The sequence below is a fragment of the Lontra canadensis genome, unplaced genomic scaffold, assembly GCF_010015895.1.
Source record: "Lontra canadensis isolate GAN:19392208 unplaced genomic scaffold, GSC_riverotter_1.0 scaffold6, whole genome shotgun sequence".
In the NCBI taxonomy this organism is placed as follows: Eukaryota; Metazoa; Chordata; class Mammalia; order Carnivora; family Mustelidae; genus Lontra; species Lontra canadensis.
Window position 1 is genome coordinate 13,480,637 of NW_022631000.1, and position 26,699 is coordinate 13,507,335.

At 38.8% G+C, this 26,699-nt stretch overlaps 2 protein-coding genes across 9 annotated transcripts in view; both read right to left on the reverse strand.

Annotated features, from left to right (window-relative positions):
• CFAP44 (cilia and flagella associated protein 44) overlaps positions 1-8,016 on the reverse strand; it is a 159,616-nt gene extending 151,600 nt beyond the window's left edge. Inside the window, exons 1-2 of the mRNA XM_032852219.1 lie at positions 7,937-8,016; positions 455-559 (exon numbers count right to left, since the gene is read on the reverse strand). Coding sequence (XP_032708110.1) covers positions 455-554 — 100 coding nt within the window. The 5' untranslated portion in view covers positions 555-559; positions 7,937-8,016. The remainder of the gene's footprint in view (positions 1-454; positions 560-7,936) is intronic.
• A 5,479-nt stretch (positions 8,017-13,495) lies between these two features.
• The window catches only part of SPICE1 (spindle and centriole associated protein 1), a 66,033-nt gene continuing 52,829 nt past the window's right edge, over positions 13,496-26,699 (reverse strand). For 7 of the 8 annotated variants that reach the window (XM_032852226.1, XM_032852228.1, XM_032852224.1 and 4 more), the window contains 5 exons: positions 21,615-22,105; positions 19,372-19,555; positions 16,712-16,814; positions 15,647-15,734; positions 13,496-14,242 (listed from right to left, as the gene is read on the reverse strand). In XM_032852226.1, the coding sequence (XP_032708117.1) occupies positions 14,189-14,242; positions 15,647-15,734; positions 16,712-16,814; positions 19,372-19,555; positions 21,615-22,105 (920 nt within the window). In that variant the 3' untranslated portion in view covers positions 13,496-14,188. Of the gene's footprint in view, positions 14,243-15,646; positions 15,735-16,711; positions 16,815-17,014; positions 17,085-19,371; positions 19,556-21,614; positions 22,106-26,699 lie in introns of those variants that run through there. The other variant, XR_004382040.1, reaches the window with a different exon arrangement.

The window sequence follows — 26,699 nt, forward strand, 5'->3', positions numbered from 1 at the left end:
GCAGTATATTCTTCTACTTGTTATCCAATTTAATCCTCAAACAACTCACAATTATCATCTTAATGGGTGAGTAAATTGAGGCTCAAAGAGGTGAAATAATCTACCCCAGATCGAACATCTCTAAGTGGTAGACCCAGGCCTCAAACCTAGAGCCCAATTCTTTCTACTATACTGTATTAGAAAAGTTAATTAAAGACTGCAGACTTCACAAGAGAGAGCACGAACAGATTTGCAAAGAGGTCATTATCAACATAGAGATGACAGTAACGTCTAAGGGCCAGGAACTGAAGATTAAATGGTTAAAACACAGTCTCTGCTCTTAACAAACTTAGAATTTAGTAACAGAGTTAAACAAGTAAACCATCTCTGCTGCACAAACTTAAATGCTCTTCAAAAGTGATTTTTCCTAAATTTAATAATAAAAATCTAAGTGTATATTATAATCTTTACTTACATCTTGATGCAGACTTCAAGGAGCTCAGAGACCGTTTCCCATCACTCTTTGATTTATCTAATCTCCTCCCATCAGTATCCTGATCCCCTGGTTCCTTCATTTCCTCTGTAAGCACAAAATCGAGATGAGAAAGGGAACAGCTGTGGAAAAAAAAATCATTTACAGATATCTTTCCCCTAACAAATTCTACAAGCACCAAATACCATGTGTGTTGATAATTGTATGTTTGCATAGTATCCAAGTGACTTAATGGGCAGGAGGTATAGCCACCAGCAGAGACCTCTGCAGAATGGCAGAATATAGTCAGTCCCTTTTTCTAGGCCAACTTACTGTAATGCCCTCTGATTTTCCAGAAGTCTGCAGTGAAATGCCATTCCAGTCTATCTTTTCTCAAATATTCCATCATTAAAGTTAATCCCCTCCCATCCTTACTTTGGTTCATCCCCTCCATTTCCTCTTCTCATCACTCCATCATTTAACTCGTCTGGTGTTACTAATTAATTTCAGTTTTTAAATATTTGTTGAGCATACCTGCTATGTTATCAAGTCTTATGGTAGACACTAAATTATGGTACTGAACTAGAAACGTGATTCCTAACTTTGTGGAGTTTGTTCAGAAAGATAGATATTAAATGATCAATTAAAATATAGTAAGTGCTACAAAAAGGAAAGAATAGGGTCCTGTGGGCATGTCTGGCAAGATGACAACCCATATCCTCAAGTTCAGGAAGAAGTACTGGAGACAAGGGTGATGAGTAGAGGTTGGCCAGGCCTAGAACACACAGAATGTATTAGGCAGAGGGAACTTGAGAGAGAGTGCTGTGTCTGTGAAGGGCTGAAAGCAGTCTGTTGTGAGTATGAAAGTGAAACAGGCAGTGAAGAGGAGGCTGGTAGCAGATGATAGAACCATCTCTAAGCTTTTGTTAGGGAGTTTACAACTTATTTCTATGGCAACTGAAAGTCACTGAAAGGTTTTAAGGAGGGAAGTGACACAGCAGGTTTTCCCTGTCCTCCCTCTATTGCAGCTCTTTGTCTTTTGAAAACACCTGCTATATCCTCCTTATAAGTCTTGGCTTCTCCACCAATCACACTACTGGGTATTTACCCTAAAGATAGAAATGTAGTGATCCAAAGGGGCCTATCCACCTGAATATTTATAGCAGCAAAGTCCACAATAGCCAAACTATGGAAAGAACCTAGATGTCCATCAATAGATGAATGGATCAAGAAGAGGTGGTATATATATACAATGGAATACTATGCAGCCATGAAAAGAAATGAAATCTTGCCATTTGCAAGGACATGTATGGAACTAGAGGGTATTATGCTGAGCGAAATAAGTCAATCAGAGAAAGACAATTATCATATGATCTCTCTGATATGAGGAATTTAAGAGGCATGGCAGGGGTTTGTGGGGAGAAGAGAAGGAAAAAATGAAACAAGATGGGATCGGGATGGAGACAAACCATAAGAGACTCTTAATCTCATGAAACAAACCAAGGGTTGCTGGGGGTGGGGTGAGGGAGAGGGTGGTTGGGTTATGGACATTGGGGAAGGTATGTGCTATGGTGAGTGCTGAATTGTGTAAGACTGATGGTTCACAGACCTGTACCCCTGGGGCAAATAATACATTATATGTTAATAAAAATAATTTTTATAAAAACAGGAGAGTTTGAGATGTTATAATATAGTAACTATTATTCTCAACAAATACACACCAGTTACACAATTAAAAAAAAAAAAGTCTTGGCTTCTCTATGCTAAACATCACATATCCTCCACCTCCTTCTACTGCAGGACTGGCAAGCAGAATAGAACAACAGTTCTATTTGACTCAGATCTGTGGTTCGATTCAGGTTTGAATCTCAGTTTTGCCACATAAGCTTTCCATGAATTCAGTTGTAAACAGGAGTGAAGTAAAAACAACTTACAAGACTGCTATGAGAATCAATTGAACTAGTGCATTGTTTTCCTTTCCTGGTCTGTGAAGAAAGCTAGTATTCTGAAAGCAGATGGGATACACACTACATGGTTGGTGGAGAGGGCAGTGTGAACACCACCTCCTTTCATCTGTATCTTGGGGGTCATTCTATCTGCTTTCTTGCAGTGACATCATGATGATGCCCTGCCTTGATTTGGGGGACAATAGTGCAGGGTCCAAATGTTTTTCTTAAAAGCTATTATCAGGAAACATAGGTCCTAAAATGACACTTATATTACTAAATTTTGTTTAGCACTTTGGGGCCATTTTTCTGGGTTACCAAAATGACGTTTTGCCATTTAAAAAGTGTACGTGTGTGTGTGTGTGTGTGTGTTTTCCCTTAATGTTCTCCCTTTCTTCTTTCTTCCTCACTCTCTTCCTTCTTTCCTTCCTTCCTCTCACCTGATTATAAAATATATGCCCACTGGGATTGGGAAGTGTGTAGGAATCAAATGATAAAAAAAATCTTAAGTAGCAAGATCCTTTAAAATCAATCTTTTTTTTTTTTTTAAAGATTTTATTTATCTATTCGACAGACAGAGATCACAAATAGGCAGAGAGGCAGGCAGAGAGAGGAGGAAGCAGGCTCCCCGCTGAGCAGAGATCCTGATGTGGGGCTCGATCCCAGGACCCTGAGATCATGACCAGAGCCGAAGGCAGAGGCTTTACCCACTGAGCCACCCCGGCGCCCCAAGATCCTTTAAAATCAAATTCTATCATCCAGGACATTTCCTTTTCCTTCCAGTTTGGATATACAGACTTGCTTTCTACATTTATACAAGTCATGGATTTGAAAATAATTAAACAATTGTAACAATGAAATAATTTTTAAAGATCAATATTGCAAGCTAATATCAGTTACTGCAGCGTGGTTGCACATTATCCCACCCTGTGGGTAACGGTTTAGGGAGCTACAAACATACCTAAATGCCATATTTTCCCTCCCTTTAAAGGTTCTTTATAATGTACATTTACCAACTCAATTCTTAAAACTACTGAGCCCACTTATATCAAATGGTATTACACTAGGCATTGCCGAAGACATAAAAAAGAGCAACAGTGAGCCCTTGACCTTAAATACTTTACAATCTAGAAGAAGAAATTGACAATTCTCTTGGAATATAGTCTCAGAATAAGCTTATCTAAACCACTGATCCAGATACGGGGCTGACCACAATAAGGATGGTCTGAAAGTCCTGCCTGGAGAGCAACTATAGCTAAGGGTTTCCTTGATAAAAATCAACATGTAAACTATTGGAAAGAAAATAAACTATTCTCTCGGTTGCCGTGTCACAGGCCCTAAATAAGCGGAGCAGAGCAGGCTCTGGGTTTGCCAACCAAAGTAAATGGATATCCTATGGCTGTTGATCAGTTAAGAACTGAGAGATAACTGTCCGTCTGCAAATTTCAGTAACACTTCAGTCTATAAACAGGTATTGCTTTATTTTCTATTGCCAGCATACAAATTTCACAACCTAAGATAACACCCATTTCTTCTCTCACACTTTTTTGGGTCAGAAATCCAGGCACACTCCGTGGGTTCTCTTGAGTTTCGCGAGGTCAAAACAACGTGTTGGCAGAGCTACTTTCATTTCTGCCGGCTCTGAGGAAAAATCTTTTTCTAGGCTTATTCAGATTATTGACAGAATTCAGTTCCATGTGGTTGTACGACCAAAGTCCCTGTTTTCTTGTTGACTGTAGGCCAGGAGTTGTTCTGTTTCCAGAGGCTGCGTGGCTCATGGACCCCTTCAAAGGCAGCAATGGTAGGTCAAGTACCTCTCAATGGTTTTAATCTCATAGTTTTCTTTTCTGCTTCCTATCACTAAAAATTTCATGAAATCATTTTCTGTCCTTTACTCTTCTCTTTTCCAAATACATTTATTTTGAACATACTGTAACTGATCATTAACAGGATACATATATTCTAATAAAGACTTGTAAGACCTAATAAATCTACTTATAAGTTTATTATAAAGTGAATAAGAAACAATTACAGTAAACAATTATGGTAACAAATACAATAACCATTATGGTAATGCCGGTCTGGAAACAAAGGGTTTAAGCCACAACCAAAGGTAAACTGGTGTCAAGACAAAAGTGTAACCAGGTGGTGGGTATTGGGGAGGGCACGTATTGCCTGGAGCACTGGGTGTGGTGCAAAAACAATGAATATTGTTACACTGAAAAGAAATTTAAAAAAAAAGTGTACTCTTTATCCCACACTATTATAAGCAATATATTCCTCAAGTGGCTAACATGACCATGCAATAAATTTTAATATCACAAACACAGTTACTATCAGGTTGTGTGCAGTATGGAAGAAAATACTGGAACCCAAGGAATTTTCCCAGTGTTCTGAACTAGCACTGCTATACAAAAAATACTGAGATCTTTTCTCAGCTCTTCTGGTTCAGAAAGGGGGGCTGACGAACCTGTGAAAGGTACCTGAGCAGGTGAGGTAGGAGGGGCTCCTGATGTAGAGTTTGTCAGTGTAACTGGTGAGATGGAATAAGGTGATTTTTATCCATTTGGTTGGTTGGTTAGGTTGGGGTTGTTTAGAATCAAGGAACTGGGAGGTTGACTGTAAATTGCTGAGGCTCTGGAGCCAGAATGGCTTGGGTTCACATCCTAGTTTGGCGGAGGAGAGGGGTTAGCTTGGGCAAGGGACAAGTCGTTAGCATCCCTTAACTCTTAGTCCATTTATATGTAAAATGAAGGTGATAAATAAGGTTGTCTGGCAGAGTCACTGTAAGTATTAAATGAGATCTTTTATACCGAGAGTTCTCAACACCGGCTGCACTTTCAAATCACCTGGACGACTTTCATAGCATATCATTCTCAGGCTCTTACTCCCTAGGTAATTCTTTTGTGCAACCCAAGATAAGAAGCTGGGCTTAAGGACCAGGGGTTTACATAACACAGGAGGTACTCAAAAACAGTTGTTATTCTTATCATAATTACTACAAATTCTCTCCAACACAGCCAAAGCTCAATAAATGTGACCATGGAATCTTCAGACAGTTGAAAGAGGTCTTATCTAGTCCAACCTCCCACCCAGTGAGAGTCACACATCTACAACATTAAGCTCAGCACTGTTAGAAAAGCAGTCTAGTGTGTTGGTCAGGCTGAGAACTGGCTAGAGTCAGCCTATCTGTGCTTACAGCCCGGCTCTCCTTCTTACACCTCCTGTGAGGTGTTAAACAGGTGTTTAGCCCCTCTGTGCCTTGGTTTTCTCATCTGTAAAGTACCTACTTCATAAGGTAAAGTACCTACTTCATAAAGCTGTTCTGAGATCTCACTGAGTTAATACAGTAGAGCTTTAAGAGTAGTGCCTGACACATAGAAAGTCAGTATACAAAATGGTTGAAGGGATAAATTTATTCATTCTTGAGTAAATGAACAAATGAAGGAACACTTCAAGGGATGATCAGTCAGCTTCGATTCAAATTTTTCAGGTTAGTGAGTAAGCACATTCTGTTAATGCTCAGCTCTAGTTCTTAGTTATTTTATACTAAGCTGAAATCTGCTTCCCTGCAACTTAGATCCATTTGGTCTTTGTTCTTCTGGGGACATATACAAGTTTTCCTGTGTACTATAACCATTCAAGTAATTGTAGCTACTTTACTTTTCTCCCTAGATCCTCTCTTTTCCAGCTATAGCATCCCAATTCTTTCGATTACCCCTCACCAACCTGGTTTCAACTCTTTTCAGCATCCTGATAGCTCAAGAAGTTCCTTTCCAATGCATTGAATATCCCTCCCAATTTTGTATCTTCTTTGAGGGATCCAGAAATTCTCCGAAAGAGATGAACTGTTACTCTACTTGCTGGGAACAGTGTATTGCTTTAAGGCAGCCTAATACTACATTATTTTCTGGGGGCTGGGTGGTAGCTCATCATATGCTGACTCATCATAATCAGTTTGTAACCAGCCAGAACGACTACAGCACACTTTGTGTGTTCTCAACCATGTCCCATCTCATACAACTGAACAAGCTAGGCTTGGGAGGCTATTTGTGAGTTCTCTTAAATGTCCTTTTATTAGATTGAGCTCCACTGATCCACCCTATGGCTAATTCCGTTAACCAACTCACTGAGTAGACTATCGAGTGTTGAGTCAACCCTGAGGACGTATAAAGGAAAAAAAAATATATCATAGTACATAGTGGTGCAAAGGCATATTGTTGCTACAAGGAGGTTGGCTGGAAACCAGAATGGTCCTGAACGCAACATTAGTTAGATTCATTCCCCAGATTCCAGGGTCCTCAGTCTCACAAACTCAGACACTCCCATCTCCACAGTGTGCCAGAGCTGACCATGTTAAGACTCAGAGATTGTCACATAAAACAGATGCTCAGTTTCTACTTAACAAAGTGAAACACCACTGTGCGAAGAATAATAATACTCCATGTATTTTGAATGTTTACCATGTGTCAAACACAGTTCTAAGGATTCTGCACATACTGTTACACATGTTTCTCCAAACAACTCAATGAGTTACATGCAATTTCCAGATGAGAACACAGAGCAGTTACTCTGAACCTTCCCTCTCGCACACCCATGCAGTTGGTTTCTATGTCCCGTTGCCAAGTGAACAGTCATTGAGCCTTTTGAATTCATCCTCTCCCTTCTACTCCCAGTGTTACCACCCTCATCTGGTTATGTCATCTCACCTGAACCATTACCACAGCCTCACACCTTGTCTCTCCCTTCTCTAGTCCATTTCTACCCTGCCTCTTGTAGTTCCAATACACAGCTTTTAGGGTGCTACTTTTCCTGTTTGAAACCTGTAACGGCTCCTCATGCCACAGAATAAGAACTCTGGTTCCTTGGCATGGCACAGAGGTCTCTCATCTCCACTTTCCCCCTTCCTTGCCTCTCCTTAGTCCCTTCTCCTCCTCCAAAGTCCTAGCATCCACATGGGACAACTCACCATGGGCTGGACACACCGAGTACGTGTATGCTCCTATATCTGCTTGTATGCAACAAGTATTTACTCTGCACCGACTTTACCTGCAATATCCTAATTAGTAACAAGAACCCCATGAAATAAGCATTATCATCTTTCTTTTTAGACATTAGGAAACTGAAGAGCAGAGGGGTCAACTTGACATGTGTCACACAGCTAAGTGTGGGGCCATCTGGTTTGCTTGACCCCAGAACCCAGGCACTTTCCCACCAGACTCCCTGCTTCTGGCTTAGACCCGTCTAACTGGCACTCCTGGGGTCTGCTGTCTTCCGCTCCAGTCGGATTAGGAGCTCCTGGCAGGCAGGAACCGTGTCCACTTTGTAACCACAACGTCTAGCTCTATGCCCGCCAAAGACGGTCACTTCAGCGCTTGTTAAACCGACTCGTACCAAAGATGAAGGACTATGTCTCAGCGAGCCTGGAGAACGCTGGTTCAGCCTGAGAGAAGTCCAAGTGGGGCTCACTGCTCCTTGACTCGCCAACAGATCTGAGGGGGAAGTTGTGAACTGCCCTGCTGCGGGCCTCCAAACTTACCCGAAGCACCGAGCACGGCCGCGCGTTCCTAGTCCCGGCGCCAGCCCCAGGTCTCCGTTTACGGCGGTCACCGGGCAACGCCGCCCCTCCTCCCGGTGGGCGGAACCGGATGGGCGGTGAGGCGCATGCGCCACCCAAAGGCGGCAGCGCAGGGAGGGGGGAATCCCCCGCGGAGGCTCCGGGACTCTGAATCGCCTTGGGCTTTGGTTCCAGTTGTTTCCAGGCACGTGACTCGGGTTCAAGCCGAACAGAAAAGCGCAACATTCTATCAGATTATTATCTCATTTTAGTTTTATATCCAGTTTATACTATTATAATTATCCCAAGAATGTTATATCAATAAACAAAATGACTTTTGAATACTTAGATACCTGCTCGGCAATTAAAAAATGGCCCCTGGGGGCCCTGATTGCACACTACCGCCGCAAAGATACATCCTGAGGCCTTTTTATTGAGCTGTTTATTTGCCTCTGTTATCTCCGTTGACTTCTACATGATTTTATGTTGTGGGATCCTTGGTCTCATGATGCGGGGTGCGCAAAGTAGAGGCCTACCCAGAATTTCTGGGTTCCGCAGTTTGCTCCTTAGCGGCTCTGTGGTGCAGTAGTCACTCGTTAGCAAACATTGTTTTAAAATGGCTACCTGGTACACCTGAAACTGATAACTATCCTGTATGTTAACTGGACTTTAAATAAAAACTTAGGAAACACTGGGTACAGTGTTGCGATAAGTGACAAAGCACTTTGTATCCAGAATGCATAGTGGATTCTTACAACTGAATAAGGGGAAAAAAAAAAAAAAAAAAAAAACTTAGAATCTAATTTTTCAAATGGGCAAAGGGCTTTAACTACTTCACCTTATCAGAGGTCTGAGTGGCCAGCAAACACAGTAGCCCTTTGCGAAATGCACACCACAATGCACATACACCACACCCGCCGCAATGGGTACAATTTTTAAAACTGCCAGAACCCAATGTGGAAGATATGCAGCAACTGGAACTCTCAGAGACTGCTGTTGGAATCTAATGGAACAACGACTTTGGAAAACCATTTGGCAGTTCCTTTAAAAGTTAAACTTATACCAGGCCATTCCTTGTCCGAGGTATTTATCCAAGAAAAACAAAAACTTCTGTCCATACAAAGCCTTGTCCGTGAACCTTGACAGCAGCTATGCTTGATAGCCAGAAACTGGAAAGAAACCCAACGGTCATTGACAGGGAAATGGATAAATACCCATACAATGGGATACTACTCAGAAGTGAAAAAGGAGGAAACTGACACACACAACATGAATGAATCTCAGCTATAATAAGTGAAAGAGCCAGACACAAAACAGTACAATTGTATGATTCCTTTTAGATAAATCTATGATGACAAAAAGCACATCAGTTTTTGCCCAAGGCTAGAGTAAAGGGAGGGTTGCACTGAAGGGACAGGAGGAATCTTTTGGAGATGACCGAAATGTCTTGTAGTGGTAGTTTCAGCTGCCAAAAGTCAATTAATTATTCTTTTTAAGTTTAGATAGTTAATTATATATACATTATTTCTCAATAAAGTTGATTTTTTAAAGGCTGTGTTCTATTTTGTATTTATTGGTTTCCATGTTACACAATTTTCCAAAAACTTTATTCCATGCATTTGTTGGTAGTACTGAAATGTTCTCTTTAGTCAAGTATTCTTGACTTTTAAAGTCTCCTGACTTAAAAGATTGTCTTTACTGTTAATTATCAAATGGTATATCCAGGGTGTCTGAAAAGTCAGAAAACACAGGATAAACTTATTTTTAAACAGCATGTTAGTTACATTTTCAAATAATATTCTCAATATGTTTTCTTTCAACCTCCAAACATCTTCAGGTGAAATATCTCTAAATTTAAAGCACTGAGTCCAATGTTAATTTGAGAAAACCAGAAAGAATTCACTACATAGTATCTTTAAAAATCTGGAAACACAAGGAAATAGTGTATTTGTGCACCAAAAAACTGGCAATCATCATTATGGAATGCTTATTATGAGTCAGGTCCTGTCCTTAACATATTTACATATACTCACCTCTCTTACTCCTCACAACCCTGTAAGATATATCAAGTCTGACTCTCAAATGGAAAAATGAGATAATGTACTCAGGGACACAGCCCAAGTGGCAGAATTGGCATTTGCATCCAAGCTTTGTGATAGCAATACTTGCAGACTTAGCCGCTGTGCTGGATCAACTATTGTTAAGTTAGGAGGAGTCCAATAATTATATTTTAAAAAGAGGGGTGCCAGGGCACCTGGGTGGCTCAATGGATTAAGCCTCTGCCTCCAGCTCGGTCATGATCTCAGGGTCCTAGGATCGAGCCCTGCAGTGGGCTCTCTGCTCAGCAGGGAGCCTGCTAACCCCCCCCCACCCCCGTCTCTGCCTGCCTCCCTGCCTACTTGTGATCTCTCTCTGTTAAATAAAGAAAATCTAAAAAAAAAGGGGGGGGGGTGACTCAGTTAAGCATCTGACTTTTGATTTTGGCTCAAGTCATGATCTCAGGGTCGTGGGATTGAGCCCTGCATTGGGCTCTGTGCTGAGCATGGAGCCTGATTAAGATTCTCTCTCTCCCTCTCCCTTGAGACCCTCTCCCCTGATTATGTGTTCACTCTCTAAAAAGAAAAAAAAAAAGAGCTTCAAGTCCTGGCTTTACCTCATACACCCTGGCATTAGACAACTTACTTCATCTCCAGGGCTCAATTTCCTCATCTGTAAAGGGGAGGTGGGTGGCATTTAAAGGTGTCTAACTCAGTTTTACTGGAGATTTTTATGAGATAACCACAGTTACGGCTCAATAAAGATATCTATAATTATTATTGTTGTTATGATTTTGTACTTGCATACCATAGTCACTGTAAGATGGCAGCTTTGTGCAAAGACTTCTTATGTCCCATCCCAGGGCCCCCACGCCTAAGTTGTGTGACTTTGAGAGGGTATTTACCCCTCCTGGTACTGCAGTTTCTTTATCTGCAAAAGAAGGTAATAGTATCTACCTCATAAAGGTATCTTAAAATCATGAAAAGTGGCTAAAAGAGTGCCTGGCACTTACGAAACAGTAAATTATTATTAAATTCTGCTAACTTAAAATGATCTCACTATACAGCATAGGAATGATTGTATCATTAACTGAGGATTTGATTATCTTGTTTCTCTCCCAAGCTGTAATATGGAAAAGTGCAAATCTTATTCAAGTTTAGCAAGTGATATAGCAGCTTTCTGGGGCATTTTTTTTTTTTTAAGATTTTATTTATTTGAGAGAGAGTGTGCGTACAAGCAGGGTGGGGCAAAGGGACAGGGAGAAGCAGGCTCCTGCTGAGCCGGGAGCCTGGGCCTTCATCTCAGGACCACGGGATCATGACCTGAGCCAAAGGCAGAATGGACTGAGCCACCCAGGCATCCCTGGGGCATTTTGGAGAAGTCCTATGTTAGCCAAAAACTTGAGTCCTAACACAGGAAATAGAAGTGATCTGAGTTTGGACTAGAAAAGTGAATACAAATGTAGTACATCATTCACCCCTCTGAGATGCTAAGATCAATGGTTCCCAAACTGAAGCATGCATCGGAATCACATGAGGGGCCTATTAAAACAGACATTTTCTGATCAATGGGTCTAGGGCATGGCCCATGAATTTCACTTCTAACAAGTACCCCGGTGATCCTGACACTGCTGGGCAGGGCTATACTTTGAAATCCACTGGTGCAGCCAGCTCTGAAAGCTGATAGAGGGCCCAAAGTAGTGTTACTTAAAACCAAATATGCACCAATTTATGATTTGGGGGTAATAAATATCTTCATAATGTTTCCCAAGCTTGGCTATACACTGGAATCATCCGAGGAGGTTTCTTAAAATGTTGTTTCTGTCCTACTCCCAGGTCTAAGTTAACTAGTCTAGAGTGAGACTTGGCCATTGGGAATTTTAGAAGGTCCCTATATGACCCTAAGGGCAACCAAAGCTGAGAAGCATTGCTTTAGAAAGCCTAAGAGAGCAAGCTCTTTTCCCTGTTACCTATTATTCTTGGGAATTTTTTTTTAACCTACTTTTGAAGTTTATCAATTAAAACAATTATTAGCAGGATGGATACTTAAATATCAGTTCCACAGATTGCCAATGAGCACTAGTTCTCAACTTTGGCTACACATTAAATCACCTTAAGCAGCTTTTTAAAAAATGTCATGTTAAGGGATATCTAAGTGGCTCAGCTGGGTAAGCGTTTGGCTTCAGCTCAGGTAATAATCCCAGGGTCCTGGGACAGAGTCCTGCGTCCAGCTCCCTGCTCACTAGGGAGCCTGCTTCTCCCCCTGCATGCTGCTTCCCCTGCTTGTGCTCTTACACATGCGCTCTCAGGTGGACAGATAGACAGACAGATAGATAAATGTCATGCCAACGGCTCACTTCCCAGGTAGCTGGTTTGGTCTTTTTTCCGTGCTCCCAAAGTCGAGATCCATTGCTTTTGAAGTTTAAAGGAATAAGAGGGGAAAAAATAAACAGCCAACCAGTTGAGGAACATTAAGAGAAATTAAGTCCAAAGAATACATTCACATAAAAAAAAAAAAAAAAGAATACATTCACATGAAATCTTGCCATTTGCAACAATGTAGATAGAACTAGAGGACACTAAGAGAAGTCAGTCGGTCAGAGAAAGACAAATACCTTATGATCTCGCTTATATGTGTAATTTAAGAAACAAATGAGCGAAGGGGAAAAAGAAAAAGAGACAGAAAGGCACACCAAGAAACAGACCATTAACTATAGTGAACAAACTGATGGTTACCAGCAGGGAGGTGGGTAGGGGGAATGGGTGAAATGGGTGATGGGGATTGGGGAGGGCACTTGTGATGAGCACCAGGTAATGTATGGAAGTGTTGAATCACTATATTGTACATCTGAAACTAATACTACATTGCATGTTAACTAACTGGAATTTAAATAAAAACTTCAAAAATTTAAAAACAAAAACAAAAACAAAAACAAAAAAAAAAAACAATGCATTCACAGACCAAGAAGAAAACTTGACATTTCAATATTAGGAATGGTATTAAAATGGCTTTATATTCCAGGCAGGGATAGTATTTATTAAACACCAAGTTTTTAAAAAGTACATTACAGATGGAAGAACCTGCAATAATGCAAATGAATACAGATGACTTCATGTAAATAACATCAATGATACCAGGGAAGAATTATATTTTTGCCACCACAATGAAGAGGCCCAAATGAAAGTTGCATTTGACACTTCAAAGAATACGAATAACTCAGGAGGGACAGTGTTGTCTGAGAAATTTCCCCAAGTAGTTTCAATGTGTTTCCCCTGCCCTACTCCCACTACACCAGGTTGAGAATTCCCATCCCACAGGGAAAGAACAGAGATAATTTTTAAAAGGAAGTTTAAAATAAAAGCCAGTATCTGAGAGCCAAACAGGTGCTTTGGAGAAAACAATCTTGAATGTGTTGTAGATTCAGGGCTGGGAAAGTTGATAGCAAACTTTTGTACTCATTTCTGTTTCAAACACTAAATATACCAATAAATCAATGTCACTGCATTTAGACACAAGCTCTATGATCATTATTTATTTGACGTACATTACAATTATTGATGACATTTTCCCATTCAAAGCCTATCTAAGAATTTTATAATCTATACGTCCACTCTTAGCTGCATAAACAAATGTGAATAGACACCCCCGCACCTATTTTTTAAAGCTGTACATTCCACTTGATGGAAAAAGCCATGGACAACAGTAACTTCCTACCCAAAAAGAAATCAAAGGGAGGGCTCAATTTTTCTGAAAGCCAGACTTTAATCACCCAGAGCCATTTTATTATAAGTTATATACAAAGCAACTTAGTTCTTTAGGGAAAAATAAAAGAAATACATCACTAAGATATACTAGACAAAAAAAGAAAACCTGAATAAAGATGAAAAAGGTAAAAATGTTAATTACTCAGCAAAACCTTACAATACTTATGAAATTATGAGAATATAAAACTTTAATTTAACTAAAATCAAAATTTAATTCACAGAAGGTTGTACATTGGTTAGTTGTTGGAAATCTATTTGAAAAGATCCAAGATTTAAATAATTGCTTTATTCTTTGTTCCATATGTACTAAGTTACAAGATCTTTGTAGGTTATACCTAAAAGGATAAGAAAACCTGAAAGCAGAAGCAGGGAAAGAAAGGGGAGTGAGAGCTCAAGAATATACTGCTGAAAAATTCTATACAACGAACTTCACTTATGACACGTGGGTAGAAAGAGCAAACCAGCCTTCTTCATTCTGTTTTTCCGTCTGTTGAACAAAGATGCAAGGTGGATTTAGAAAGTAATCAGAAACATGAGCCCAGTCAAGGTTTATAATTATTTAGACCAAGTACATAGAATCAAAGTTATCTTATATCATCACAGGATATTGAAAATTAAACTGCTACTGGCAATTTTTATTTCCTAACAGAGCCACTCCCAAATAACTGATTCCCCTGGTCAACAGATCCCCTGATTGATTGAGAAAACCTAAATTTTAAATAAAAGATGAATCCAGTATTTTATACAAACTATAGGTACAAACTTTTAAAATAGCAAAGTTATTTGATCTTAGTAAATTAAATTTGTTACTAAATTCCAGAGACTAAGGGCAAATTATATAAAACAGTCTACTTTAAAACTTTTTTAGGGGCGCCTGGGTGGCTCAGTTGGTTAAGTGTCTGAGTCTTGATTTCAGCTCAGGTCATGATCTCAGGGTGGTGGGATGGAGCCCCATGCTGGGCTCCACACTCAGCAGAGAATCTGCCTGAGGTTCTCTCTCCTCTCCCTCTGCCTCTACCTCTCTTATGTGTGTGCACACATGTGTGCTCTCTCTCTTTTAAATAAATAAGTAAATCTTTATTTAAAAAACTTTTTTAGGATATAAGAAACAGCAAAGAACAAATCTTGTAGTGCTAGACAATTGGGATATTTGAGAATAACAATCTGGGCTATAAATACTCAATATTTACTGAAGCACTCACTACTTAATCCAATCTACAGCAAATCAGAACACATGAAGAATATGTATGACACTGATTAACCGCAACTTCTCTAACCAGTGACACACTCAAATACAGCACACTAGGGTAAAGTGACAAGAAAAGTGGCCCCAGGGCCCAGAATATCCCAATCCCACACAGCCAAAGCAAGCACCAAGGGACTTCAAGGCACGCCTGTATGTCCTGTCGCATTAGTGGAATGCTTTGCCTGAAACCAGTGATTTCCAGTGTATGTTGAAATCCTATTGAATTTTACCTTATTCCTTAGCTACCCTAGAACACAAAAGAAACTATATGGCTTAATGTTTTTTTTCTAGTAAAGGTGAGTTAGGAATTCTTTTCTTCTGAGAATTTTGTCACCTGTAGGATAACAAGACCAATTAAGAATGGAAATCACTAGGGGCACCTGGGTGTCTCAGTGGGTTAAGCCTCTGCCTTCACCTCAGGTCATGATCTCAGGGTCCTGAGATCGAGTCCTGCATCGGGCTCTCTGCTTGGCAGGGAGCCTGCCTCCTCCTGTCTCTCTCTCTGCCTGCCTCTCTGCCTGCTTGGTCTCTCTCTGTCAAATAAATAAATAAAATCTTTAAAAAAAAAAAAAAGAATGGAAATCACTAAATCAACCACCTTCCCTGATCCCTACACAAATTTAACAATTACATTTTATCACATACCTTTGTTCTTAGATTAACAGGTGTGAATCGCCCACTTCCTGAGGTGGCGTTTAATGGAGAACAAGAATTACTAGTAGCCCCTGAAGATCTATTTATGAGAAATAAAAGAGAGTGAGAGTGTGATCTATCATCATTAACCTTCAAAAATTATATAAGACTGACAAATCTCAGTACTGGCAATGGCTGAGTTAAGTCTAAATGAGGTAATTATTTGTAACATATTTTAACCACCCTAAGTTGTTTGTTTGTTTGCTTTTAATTAATAGACTTCCATTTTTAGGGCAGTTTTAGGTTTACAAAAGGACCAAATGTAAAGTACAGAGAGCTCCAATATAGCTCTCATCTCCCCCACAGTTTCCCCTATTATTAACACTTTGCATCAGGTTACTACATTTATCACAACTGATGAGATAATATTGATACAGTATCCATTAAATCCATAGCTTGCATCAGGGCTCACCCTTTTGTTATACATTCTATGGGTTTTGACGAGTATATAATGACAATTTCCACCATCAAGTATCATGCTGTAACATTTTGAACATTAAAGGGGAAAGATGCATGTGCAAGGGCAGGGATAAGGCTGGAAGAGTAAGGAGCCCTGGAACAGCACCGCAGTGTCTCAGTAAGCACAGAGAGTGGAGACAGAAGAGCCAGGTCCACCCTCAGTGCCACCTTTTACCAACCATGTGACCCATCTAAGCAAAACACTCAAGTAGCTCAATGAGCTTCAGTTTATTATAAAGGAGAAAAATGCTACTGGTCACTTTACCCACCCTGTCTGTCAGAGGTTATCTCCTAATTTTATAACCTATAAAGTGCTCCATATATGTGCTATTATCCTATTTTTGTTCTCAACAGCCAACCCACACTGTTCTACTTAAGACCTATTCCTCACTCCCCTTCTTTTTCCCCAGAAATTCTTCTCTCCAATTGCTTTATTTTCTCTACATGAGTGAGTCTGTCTGAACCTAAGTTAGATACTATGCACTTTCTTTTTTCACAGATAGAATGAAAAACCACATTTTTTATTTTTTAAAGTAACTGTTCACATTGTAACCCTACCTTCTGGTATTTATCCCACTGGTAGGAGAGACAGTACTGCATTTTGAGCTTTCTGGGGCTTCAGCTCCTGGAATAGATACTTCAATTGTCCTCTTTCCTCCTTCTAAAATATAAAAATAAATATTAGTTTCATTATCTTTCATTAAAATAAAATAAAAATTTAACTTGATTTCTATCTTACTGCAAATTGCACATTACAAATTTGGAGGTTCTTTCTATATTTTCATTATGGCCCACAGACACCTTTGAAGGATTTTTTGTTTGTTTCTCAAAATGAACTGTGAGACAAGAAACTTTAGTTACTAGTGTCAATTCAGTAGCATGCCAGTTCATAGAAAGCCAGAATCTTCAGACAAGTGGTATCATGTCAGATCTGGAAGTGAAAAACAGAAATTAAGAGCTAGCCCTAAAAATCTTAAGATTTTTGTCACAAAGAACTTATCTAAAATTTTCAAAAAACATTAAAAAGAAAAAGGAAAATTTCTGAAGTCATTCAATAAAACTTTAAATCCTCTAAATCTATTACATTATTAGATTCCTGAAGGCATTAGCTTAGGAGGGGAAAGTTGGCTGAAGAGCTCATATAGCCAATGGCAAGTATAATTGTATTCATTTTCAATATTTCACAAGTAGATTATCACTTAACAAACATTTACTATTTATTAATGAAAAACCTAATGTCTATCATGGGCAGTTTCACAGAGGCTCCTAGGAATCAGTACTTAAGAGCTTTATTGGGTAATGAAATCATATTTAATTGTACGACATTTTCCTCCATTACCCTAGAAAACAAAAGAGGTTTTGCATGGCATATGATTATTTATATCTTTATCATCACAGTGCATAAAGGTACCCATGAAACCAAAAATTTTACTTTTAAAAAGGAATATCTTGGAGAAATCATCAAAAAAGAGTATTTTGGAGATATAACCACTGGAATGAAAAGAACTCCATTTAGGGGCGCCTGGGTGGCTCAGTGGGTTAAGCCTCTGTCTCTGACTCAGGTCATGATCTCAGGATCCTGGGATCAAGCCCCGAATCGGGCTCTCTGCTCAGCTGGGAGCCCGCTTCCCCCTCTCTCTCTGCTTGCCTCTCTGCCTACTTATAATCTCTCTCTGTCAAATAAATAAATAAAATCTCTCTGTCAAATAAATAAATAAATAAAATCTTTAAAAAAAAAAGAATGCAGTTTGCAAATTTACCAATTTGTTTTAGAACTTCAGACAAATCACTTCTTTTCCTTCAGTTTACTTATGTATCAAAAAGCTGTAAGACCAGCTCTGTATACTCTCAGGGTGTGTTGAGAACTAATTAAGATAATAGAAACAAAGTACTTTTAAACTTAAAGACAACTGAAACAGAAGATGTCTAATGTATTACAAAATTATTCTTAAGAGTAATTTGGCTTATTCTTCTTCATTGCACTTAGCGCTAAAGACATTATCTCCTAATGCTGGACAGGGATTTGTCCTGTTTGAAGCAGTTTTCCAAAGGCCCAGAGCAGGGTGGCAGGTAGTAGATGTTCAAACGTATCGAGTGCTTTAATCAGAAGTTGCCTCTACACTTCATGACTATGAAGAACAACTATAAAGAAGCTAGAATAAGCAAAGAGAAAAGACCCTGGGGAAATGCATTATCTGTCATATTCATGTAATTTTCAAGAGTCTGCTTTCTAGGTCTGGAGTTTCAAAAAAGAAATGATTTGTAACTGAGAGAAAAAGTCTTATAGGGTAGGTAGGTGGGAGGATGGGTGAAACAGGTGAAGGCGATTAAGAGCACACTAAGTAATCACTGAGTAATGTAGAGAATTGTTGGATCACTGTATCATACACCTGAAACTAATATAACACTGTATGTTAACTATACTGGAATTAAAAAAAATTTAAGTCTTATTGGCAGATACCTTAAAGATAGCCTACTTCAACCAGCCTCAGGACAGATGAATCCCTCTAAAACACCTCAGAGAACATACTACTTAGGATATAATTATTTTCTATCCCTCACAATTAGAACCTTCTTTTATACGGGGCCAAAATTAGTCTCTCTATAGCCTTCATACAGCTCTATCCCTTGAGGGTCTTAGTAATTCAATTTTTGCCAAAGAACAACTTAAGATCTACTTCATTTCATCCATACTTTTTTGTTTGTAAATGTTATGACAACTAATTTTTCAGTCACTAGCCTATGATTCAGAAGCCCCTCTGGTTTATCACACTCCTAAATAAAATAACAGAATGGGAAGTTTAATTTACAAATAAAAATGTTTTAATTGGTTTTAGTAAAATAACTTATAATTTGTTGCTGATGAAATTCTAAATTATCATTTTGATGCTAATGTTTTATATTTAGCCACTGCATAGGTCCTAAGTGAATCATACACTATAATGAATCCCATTTACACATCAGGCAACTTAAGAACTAAGAACTTAGACACCAAAGATTAACTGCAGGCACCATGGTACAGCTTTCTACCAGGAGAGTGGCCTTCTAGTCTTATTTCTGTTACTTATTCTGAGACTTAGGTCTGTTTCTTTCAATGTGAAATTGAAGACATTGAAATATATGCTTTGAGATTTCTTTCAGCTCAATACATACTTGCAAAATCAAGAAAGTAAAAACTCTCATGTGTCTGGCTTTTAAATCATGAATTTGTGACCAACCAGTCCATGCTCTGAGAGGTGATGGAATGGGTGATACTGGTGGAGAGGAAAGATTCAGACCAATAAGTTTCTGCTGCTCTATTAACTGCAAGAGTTTTCCACGAGCCTCCATACTCTGCCGATTCAATTCTGCAATCCGCTCCTCCATGCTACTTGATGTTAGAGGTTGTGTTGCTGGAAAGGTCTTAAAAAAAAAAAAAAAAAAGGCACAAATTCCACATTAAAAACAATCCAAAAATTTTAACTTTTTGTAAAACTGAGCTCTTCCACTAAGAGCCACATAGTTAGTATTCACGACCCTTACTATATGTAAACTTGAATAGTAGGCAAAGAATAAAAGTCATTTAATTGAAAAATTAGGGCTAAAGGAAAGGGATACCAATCTTCTGATACTGGCACCACATAATCCCTCTAGTCCCACTGTCCATGGAGAACGTCTGTGGGACAAAGCTTCCCTTCATCTCTTTGTGTTTGTTGAGGTACACAAAAGGTCCCATGAGCAAAGAGAGTACTGCTAGTGACCTGACTTCTAAGTAACAGGTCTATTAATGATAGATCTGTGGTGTGAATCTCAGTATAGAAAAGAGGATCTGTTATCCTCGAGAGATGCTTCTACCATCCCAATCATCATACATGTACCATGAGTTATTTGGCAAAGATTTCTAGGAATCTTATCACTCTTCTTGACCAGTGGTCAGCCACCCCAAGCCATGTTTGGCCTCAGATATCTAATTTGAGAAATGTGGTGACTAGAAAAGAATATGAAAGGTAGAGTAAAAAAGCCACCCAAGGAATATAACATAAATTTAATATGAAAATTCCTGAGACAAATACATGTGTCATTCTTGATTATTTCATTTAGTTAAATACGTCTCTTTGAGGAAAAAAAAAATTCCTAATAGAAATCACTAATTTGTAACATACACTCATTAATTTTTAAAAAGAAAGATAAACAAAACATTTTAAAGATCACTCTGAAATTCAGATTATGACAAAGAGAGTGGTGAAGACAATAACAGATTATCCTCACTAGCCTGATCTGTATACTAATTAGAAAAGCAGGCAAGCTCAATTTTCAACTCTGCTGCCTTTTTAAAACCAAGAGCTAGTTACCTGCTTCAAATAATTGTCAAAATTCTGCAAATGCAGAAATACCTCCAATGACTCAAAATTAAGGCAATCTGTACTTACACACATCTATACCGATGGCAGCTGCCCACTCCTAATACTTCTTCCTGGTAAAAGATTGCCAGTCCCCTCTGACTATTACTCTGTGACTCCACACTCATACTGCCCTTATTTCCCATGAGTCTGTGCTGACAGAGGTGGCCGTTAAGCCCACCCCCATCTCTTCCTAAACTTCCTTATGGAAGCCCTCAATCTATCATTGGTAAAGCCCTTTATAAAAGCAATCACCTCTGGAATCCTTAATCCATAAAGCTGCCCAGCTCCTTCCCACTGCCACTGTGGCTCACAAAGTGTTAAAATGACGTGTCTCCCATCACTGTGACCAGCATAAGAACATGTTATAAACAGTCACTAGCTGGAATTTAGAATCTCTTTTCTCCCCAGGAACAAGAAAATGAAGATTTAAGTTACCTGGTTAGCCTACAAAATTCCTTCACTATAATAGGCAGACTTTTCTATTCAAAGCATAATCCTCAGTCCGGTACCATCTGAGAACTTGTCAAAAATGCACAGGTACTATCTCAGAACTGCTCAATCAGAAACTGCATTTTAGCAAGATCTCCAGATGATTCATACATAAAGTCTGACTTTAATAATCCTTTAAAACATCATTTCTACAGGAAAATGCATTGTGTGTCCTAAAGAATTAACTCCTCATGAATTGAGGCCCAGCTACACATAATTCTCTTGTATGAGCCCTATGAGAGTAAAAATGCTTTCAATTAAAATGTAGCTGTATAGCAGGCTTTCAAACTCAAACTAATTTTGCATTTTATATTTATAACTTCATTTGCAGCTTAATTTCAGCTTTTCTACACATTTTACCTTTGTCTTATTTTCCTCATTCATTTTCATCGTTTTCTATTTTATGTTGTCCTCTTTTACTGTATGTGTTAAATAAACTGATAAATAACTTTTCTTTTTTTTTTTTGTGATGAGGACATGACAAAGCATAAGCCTTCTAGTAGCAGCCTCAAAGATATCCAGGAACCCTTTGTTCCAGCAAAGTACTTAAATTCCTAAATGTCCTTAGTCAACCCTTAACTGGTACTCACTGCAGTCATGTTGCTCACATGACTTGTCTCTTGTTTGTTTAATTCCCGAACTCCATCCCCTTGCTCTCCTCCTGGCCCAATAATATTATTCAGATGTGCCTTGATAGCTGAATTCTGCAGGGTTAACTCAGCAATTCGTGCCATGATGTCTTTTCTTTGTATTAATGCTTCATTTGTTCTAAGCTGCTGCCCATCTCCCAGTACCGGGGTCTCTTCTGAGAACTCGGAGATTCTGGCCTGCTGAGTGTTTGAATGGGAACTACAGAAGGGCTGGGAGAGGTTAACAAAAGGAGCCTGGGCTTTGTTCTCCAGATCTTCCCCCATGTGAGACACCCTCCACCTCTGAGTGAAGAGACGACTCTCTTCACTTGAATTCTGATTGTCTGTGTCAGTAGGGAAGGCCGTCTTTTCCCAATTTTGTTCCTTCTCAATTATTTCCACAGTTGGAGGAATTCGTGGAGCAGGACGAGTTTGAACAGTCCTCCTCAATACTGTAGATAAAATTAAAACAGAATAAACATGCATCATTTAGCCACAGACTGGCTCTACAATCATCTCATTACTCATCATGGTAGTTAGAAATGTATTTCAAGAGACGGGTCTGGTTTCTGAATGCCTAAATTATTTTAGCAGGGAATATACCACCAATGCCACCTCAAACAATCAAATACAGAGACTTTTATAATCCTTAAGGCTTTATCAGTATCCTTGTAAAAAAAAAAAAGTCTGCCAAGTTCACATTTTAATACATGTATTAACTCGTATCTGGGAATACTGGGGGTGTAGGGAGTATAAATACCTACTGAAGATAGGAAAGGCGTCTCTGAAGAAGTAAAATTTAAAAATGATTACATATGTGGCAGAAAGCAGAGCAAAGAACAGTACAGGCAGAGAGAACAACATATGTGAATGCCCAAAAATAGGAAAGAGCAAAGAAATGAGGCCAATTTAGTGTAATTAACAAGGGAGAACAGGAAAAATATGAGATTGGAGTGGTGTACAGAAATATTTCTCACTCAAGCCATGTTTGGAATTTTGTAATTTAATCCAAGATCAATGAAATATGGAGAAGGTTTGACAATGACTCAATTTATATTTCTTAAATGCTGTGTTAATTGGAAGATCCAAAAATGGAAGTAGGGAGACCAGTAAGCCATTGTGGTGGTTTAGGAGAAAGATGATGATAGCTCCAACGAGGGTATGTTGGCTATAGAGATGGAGAGAAGTGGGTACACTTGAGAAAAAAAAATTTTTTGAGAAAAAAATTTAGAACTAAGAGTGATAAACTGGAAGTGGGGAGTAAGGGAAACACACAGATCAAGAGGGCATATGCAACTGAGTGGGCAGTGATACGATTTACAGAGATGGAGAAGATAAGAACAGATTTGGGGGAAGGGAAGCTATCAAGAATTCCACTTTGAACAGGATAAGCTTAAGTGCCTGATGATTTATCCAAATATTCCCCCAGGCAAATGGGCTCATGGGTCAGAAACTTAAGACTCATCTAGGTGAAGATACAAAACTGAAAGTCACTGGAATATAGACAGTATTGGGAGCAATGAGAATGGTTGAGATTATTTAGAGAAAAAAAATTGAACGAGAAAAGAAACCAACACCGACACATGAGAAAATCAACATGCAGAGCTGCATAAAGAGGAGAAGCTAGCAAAGCAGACTGAAGTGGGGCAGCCAGAATAGTTAGAGAAATATTACAAGAACGTGGTATGAAGGAAACCAAAAGGGAGTGGTTAACCACATACAATACTACTGTAAGACCTAGAAACACAAAGAAGAAAAGTACACTGGAGTTACTAACCTGAAGGCCACTGAAGCCCATAGCAGGAGTAGTTTAGGGGAAATGACCTAACAGAGAGAGAACTGGGGAGACAGATGCTCCTAGTTCAAACTACAGACTCACCTTCTTTCACTGACAACAAGGAAATAAAAAAATTAATAAACTCATATCAGTGAAGATTATGATCTAGGAAGAAAGTCATTAGCAAATGAGATTATTCTGACACATTTCTGAAAGACTAAAAGTGGATGGGAAGTGTATGAAAGAATGAATTGAGCAGAAGCCACAGTTTAGAACATGTATATGTTACAAGAAAGCGATAGGTAAAAGCCAGTCTTTCTGGGAGAACCGGAAAAAGGCCACTAGTTCAAAGCTGACTGTGCAGAAGGAGAAAGTGAGAAGTAGGCTGAAAATTGGAGAATAACTTGAAAGTTAATCTACTTTATTGTTATGTTGGTCAAGCTGTGCTCACTACTTGCCCCAGTCATCCTCAAAAGTGAAAAAATAGCATTGGGGAGGGCAATTGTGGTAGCCCCAGTGAAACAGCTGGATCCTACTTACATACCCTAAAAGCAAGCCTGCAGTTAATGAAGCGTGTCCATATATCAAAACAACTGCTGAAGGGAAAGTCTATTGGGAAAAAAGACCTAGGCCAACCTACACCCCAGAAGAGAAAACCTATGCCAACTACCTATAACATTCGGTCCAGTCCTTTATTCTTTTTTTTTTTTTAAGATTTTATTTATTTATTTGACAGAGAGAGATCACAAGTAGACGGAGAGGCAGGCAGAGAGAGAGAGAGAGAGAGAGAGAGAGAAGCAGACTCCCTGCCGAGCAGAGAGCCCGATGCGGGACTCGATCCCAGGACCCCGAGATCATGACCTGAGCCGAAGCAGCGGCTCAACCCACTGAGCCACCCAGGCGCCCAGTCCTTTATTCTTAACTATGATAGGCAATGAAGGATCACCAGACATATAAGGAAAATCAACAGCACAAAACAGAAAAACTAGGATAGGAAAACAGAACAAAAGACAGAAGACGAGAAGGGAAAATTCAGATACAAAAGATAATGTAATAAAATTCTAAAGGGTATACTCAGAACAGAAGGAAAAGTCAGATACAAAAGATAATGTAATAAAATTCTAAAGGGTATACTCAGAAGAGTGTTTCTGGAAGATAATGCATTTATTTTGTTTTGTTGTGCTGTTTGTTGTTGTTATTTTTAATTTTTATTTATTTATTTGAGAGAGAAAGAGAAGTAGACTCCCTGCTGGGCAAGGAGCCTGGCTCCCGAATCGATCCCAGGGCCCTGGAGCCATGACCTGAGCTGAAGGAAGCCGTTTAACCAACTGAGCCACCCAGGTGCCCCAAGATAATGCATTTGTAATAAGCATCAAAGAAAAAAGGACAATCAAACACTAAGAAAGGGCTATTGCTTAGAAATTAAAAATATAACTTGGTGAAATTTTAAAAAAAATAAAAGACAGGGTTGAATATAAAGTGAAAAAAAAAAAAAATCTTCCAGAATATAAGAAGGAGGATCTAAGGCTAAATACATAAGAAAATGGTCCAGAAGGTCAATATACTATTTTTTAAAACTGCAGAATGTCATGTGTCTTTATGTCCAAAAGGTCCCACTGGTGCCTCATAGTGCAATGAGAAAGGGAAAAAGAAAAAAGAAAAAAAAAACCCACACATTTAGACACACCTTATGCAAGGTCAGAATAAAAATAAAGGAATTCTAAAGCTTCCACAAAGAAAAAGTAGATCAAATACAAAGAAATAAAAGTTAGATATTACATCATACATCTGAACTGCAATACCAGATAGTAAAAATCAATAGAACAATGCCTCAAATTTCTCAGGGTAAAGGATTATGGACCTAGAATTCTATATCTAGGCAAATTATCAACCACGTATAACAGAAAAAGGAAAAATGTTCTCAGATTTTTAAGAACTTAGGGATTTACCTTCTATACACCCATTCTAATGATTTCTTTCAGAAACCTGAGGGAGAAAACCAAAGAGGAATAAATGGAATCCAGGAAATAGTAGATATAACCCCAGGAGCGTGACCTTAGCAAGTCCCAGGATAAGAGGTGTGTGGCGGGCCCGAGTGAGAAATCAGTGCAGATTGGAGCAGGGTGGAAGAGCTCTGGGAATTATCTCTGGAATGAAAGCGGATTCCACGCCACACACAGTATAACTAAAGGACCAGAAGCTATTATTCATGTGTAAACAAGAGAGTAAAGCACATTATTCTTGTGTAAACAAGACGGTAAAAGCAATTCCAAACTCCAGGCAAAACAAAAACCAAGGAAGAAAGTCAGTATAAATATAGAGCAAACTTAAATATTCTGAACAACTGATTAAGTGAAATAAATTCACTTTGATCTTCATACTAGGAACTTTTTCCTTCCTGTGGCACAAAGACTGATAGTAACAATAGATTGAGAAACAAAAAAACAGTCACTTGTTTTCAAGTTTCAGTAACCATCTATAGACAAGACACAGAAGACGTAAGTGTAGTAATGGAACAAAGGAAATGTCACCAAACTCAACACAGTAAAAGGAAATATAGACTGAGTGAAGGTGTGAAGTGGAAGCACAGGAGAGCCAGAAGGGAAGCAGAGCTAGTATCCCTGTCTTTCATAATGGAAAACCAAGCGCTACTGCATAGCGTTAACAAAGAGATAGAAAGTATTTGAAGTCACAAAAGTTAAGCAATAGAAGAATTAAAAATTAAAATATAATCATCCAAACTAGATAGAGAAGGAAAGTAGGAGTTAATGTTAATTAAACCCTCTTCTTTAATAAAGGACAGTCTATAATTATTGCATAAAGTTAAAATTTAAGAGAAAATATATAAAAATATATTAATTATGGAGACTACCACAAGATAAGAAGAAATCAAATTGGGAAAAAATGCTTCCCTCTTAGGGCAGGCCTAAAGATGAAAGAGGAAAAGACCTTTGTATGTGCCTTTTTTAACCACATCAAAATATAAATTAGAATTGACACTTGAAAATGAAGAATGAATGGGAGATAAGAAAATGAAAACAGCATATATATACTACTCTTTCAAAAAGTGTGGCTGTAAAAGATAGTAGAAGTCAATCAGTAGCTAACGGAAATGATCTATGATGGGAAATTCTAGGGCAATGCTGTCCATTACGAGAGTCTCTGGACATACGCAGTTACTCAAATTCAAATTCAAATTAATTAAAGTGAAATAAAATTAATAATTCAGTTCTTCAGTCACATTAGCCACATTTAAAGTGCCCACGGAT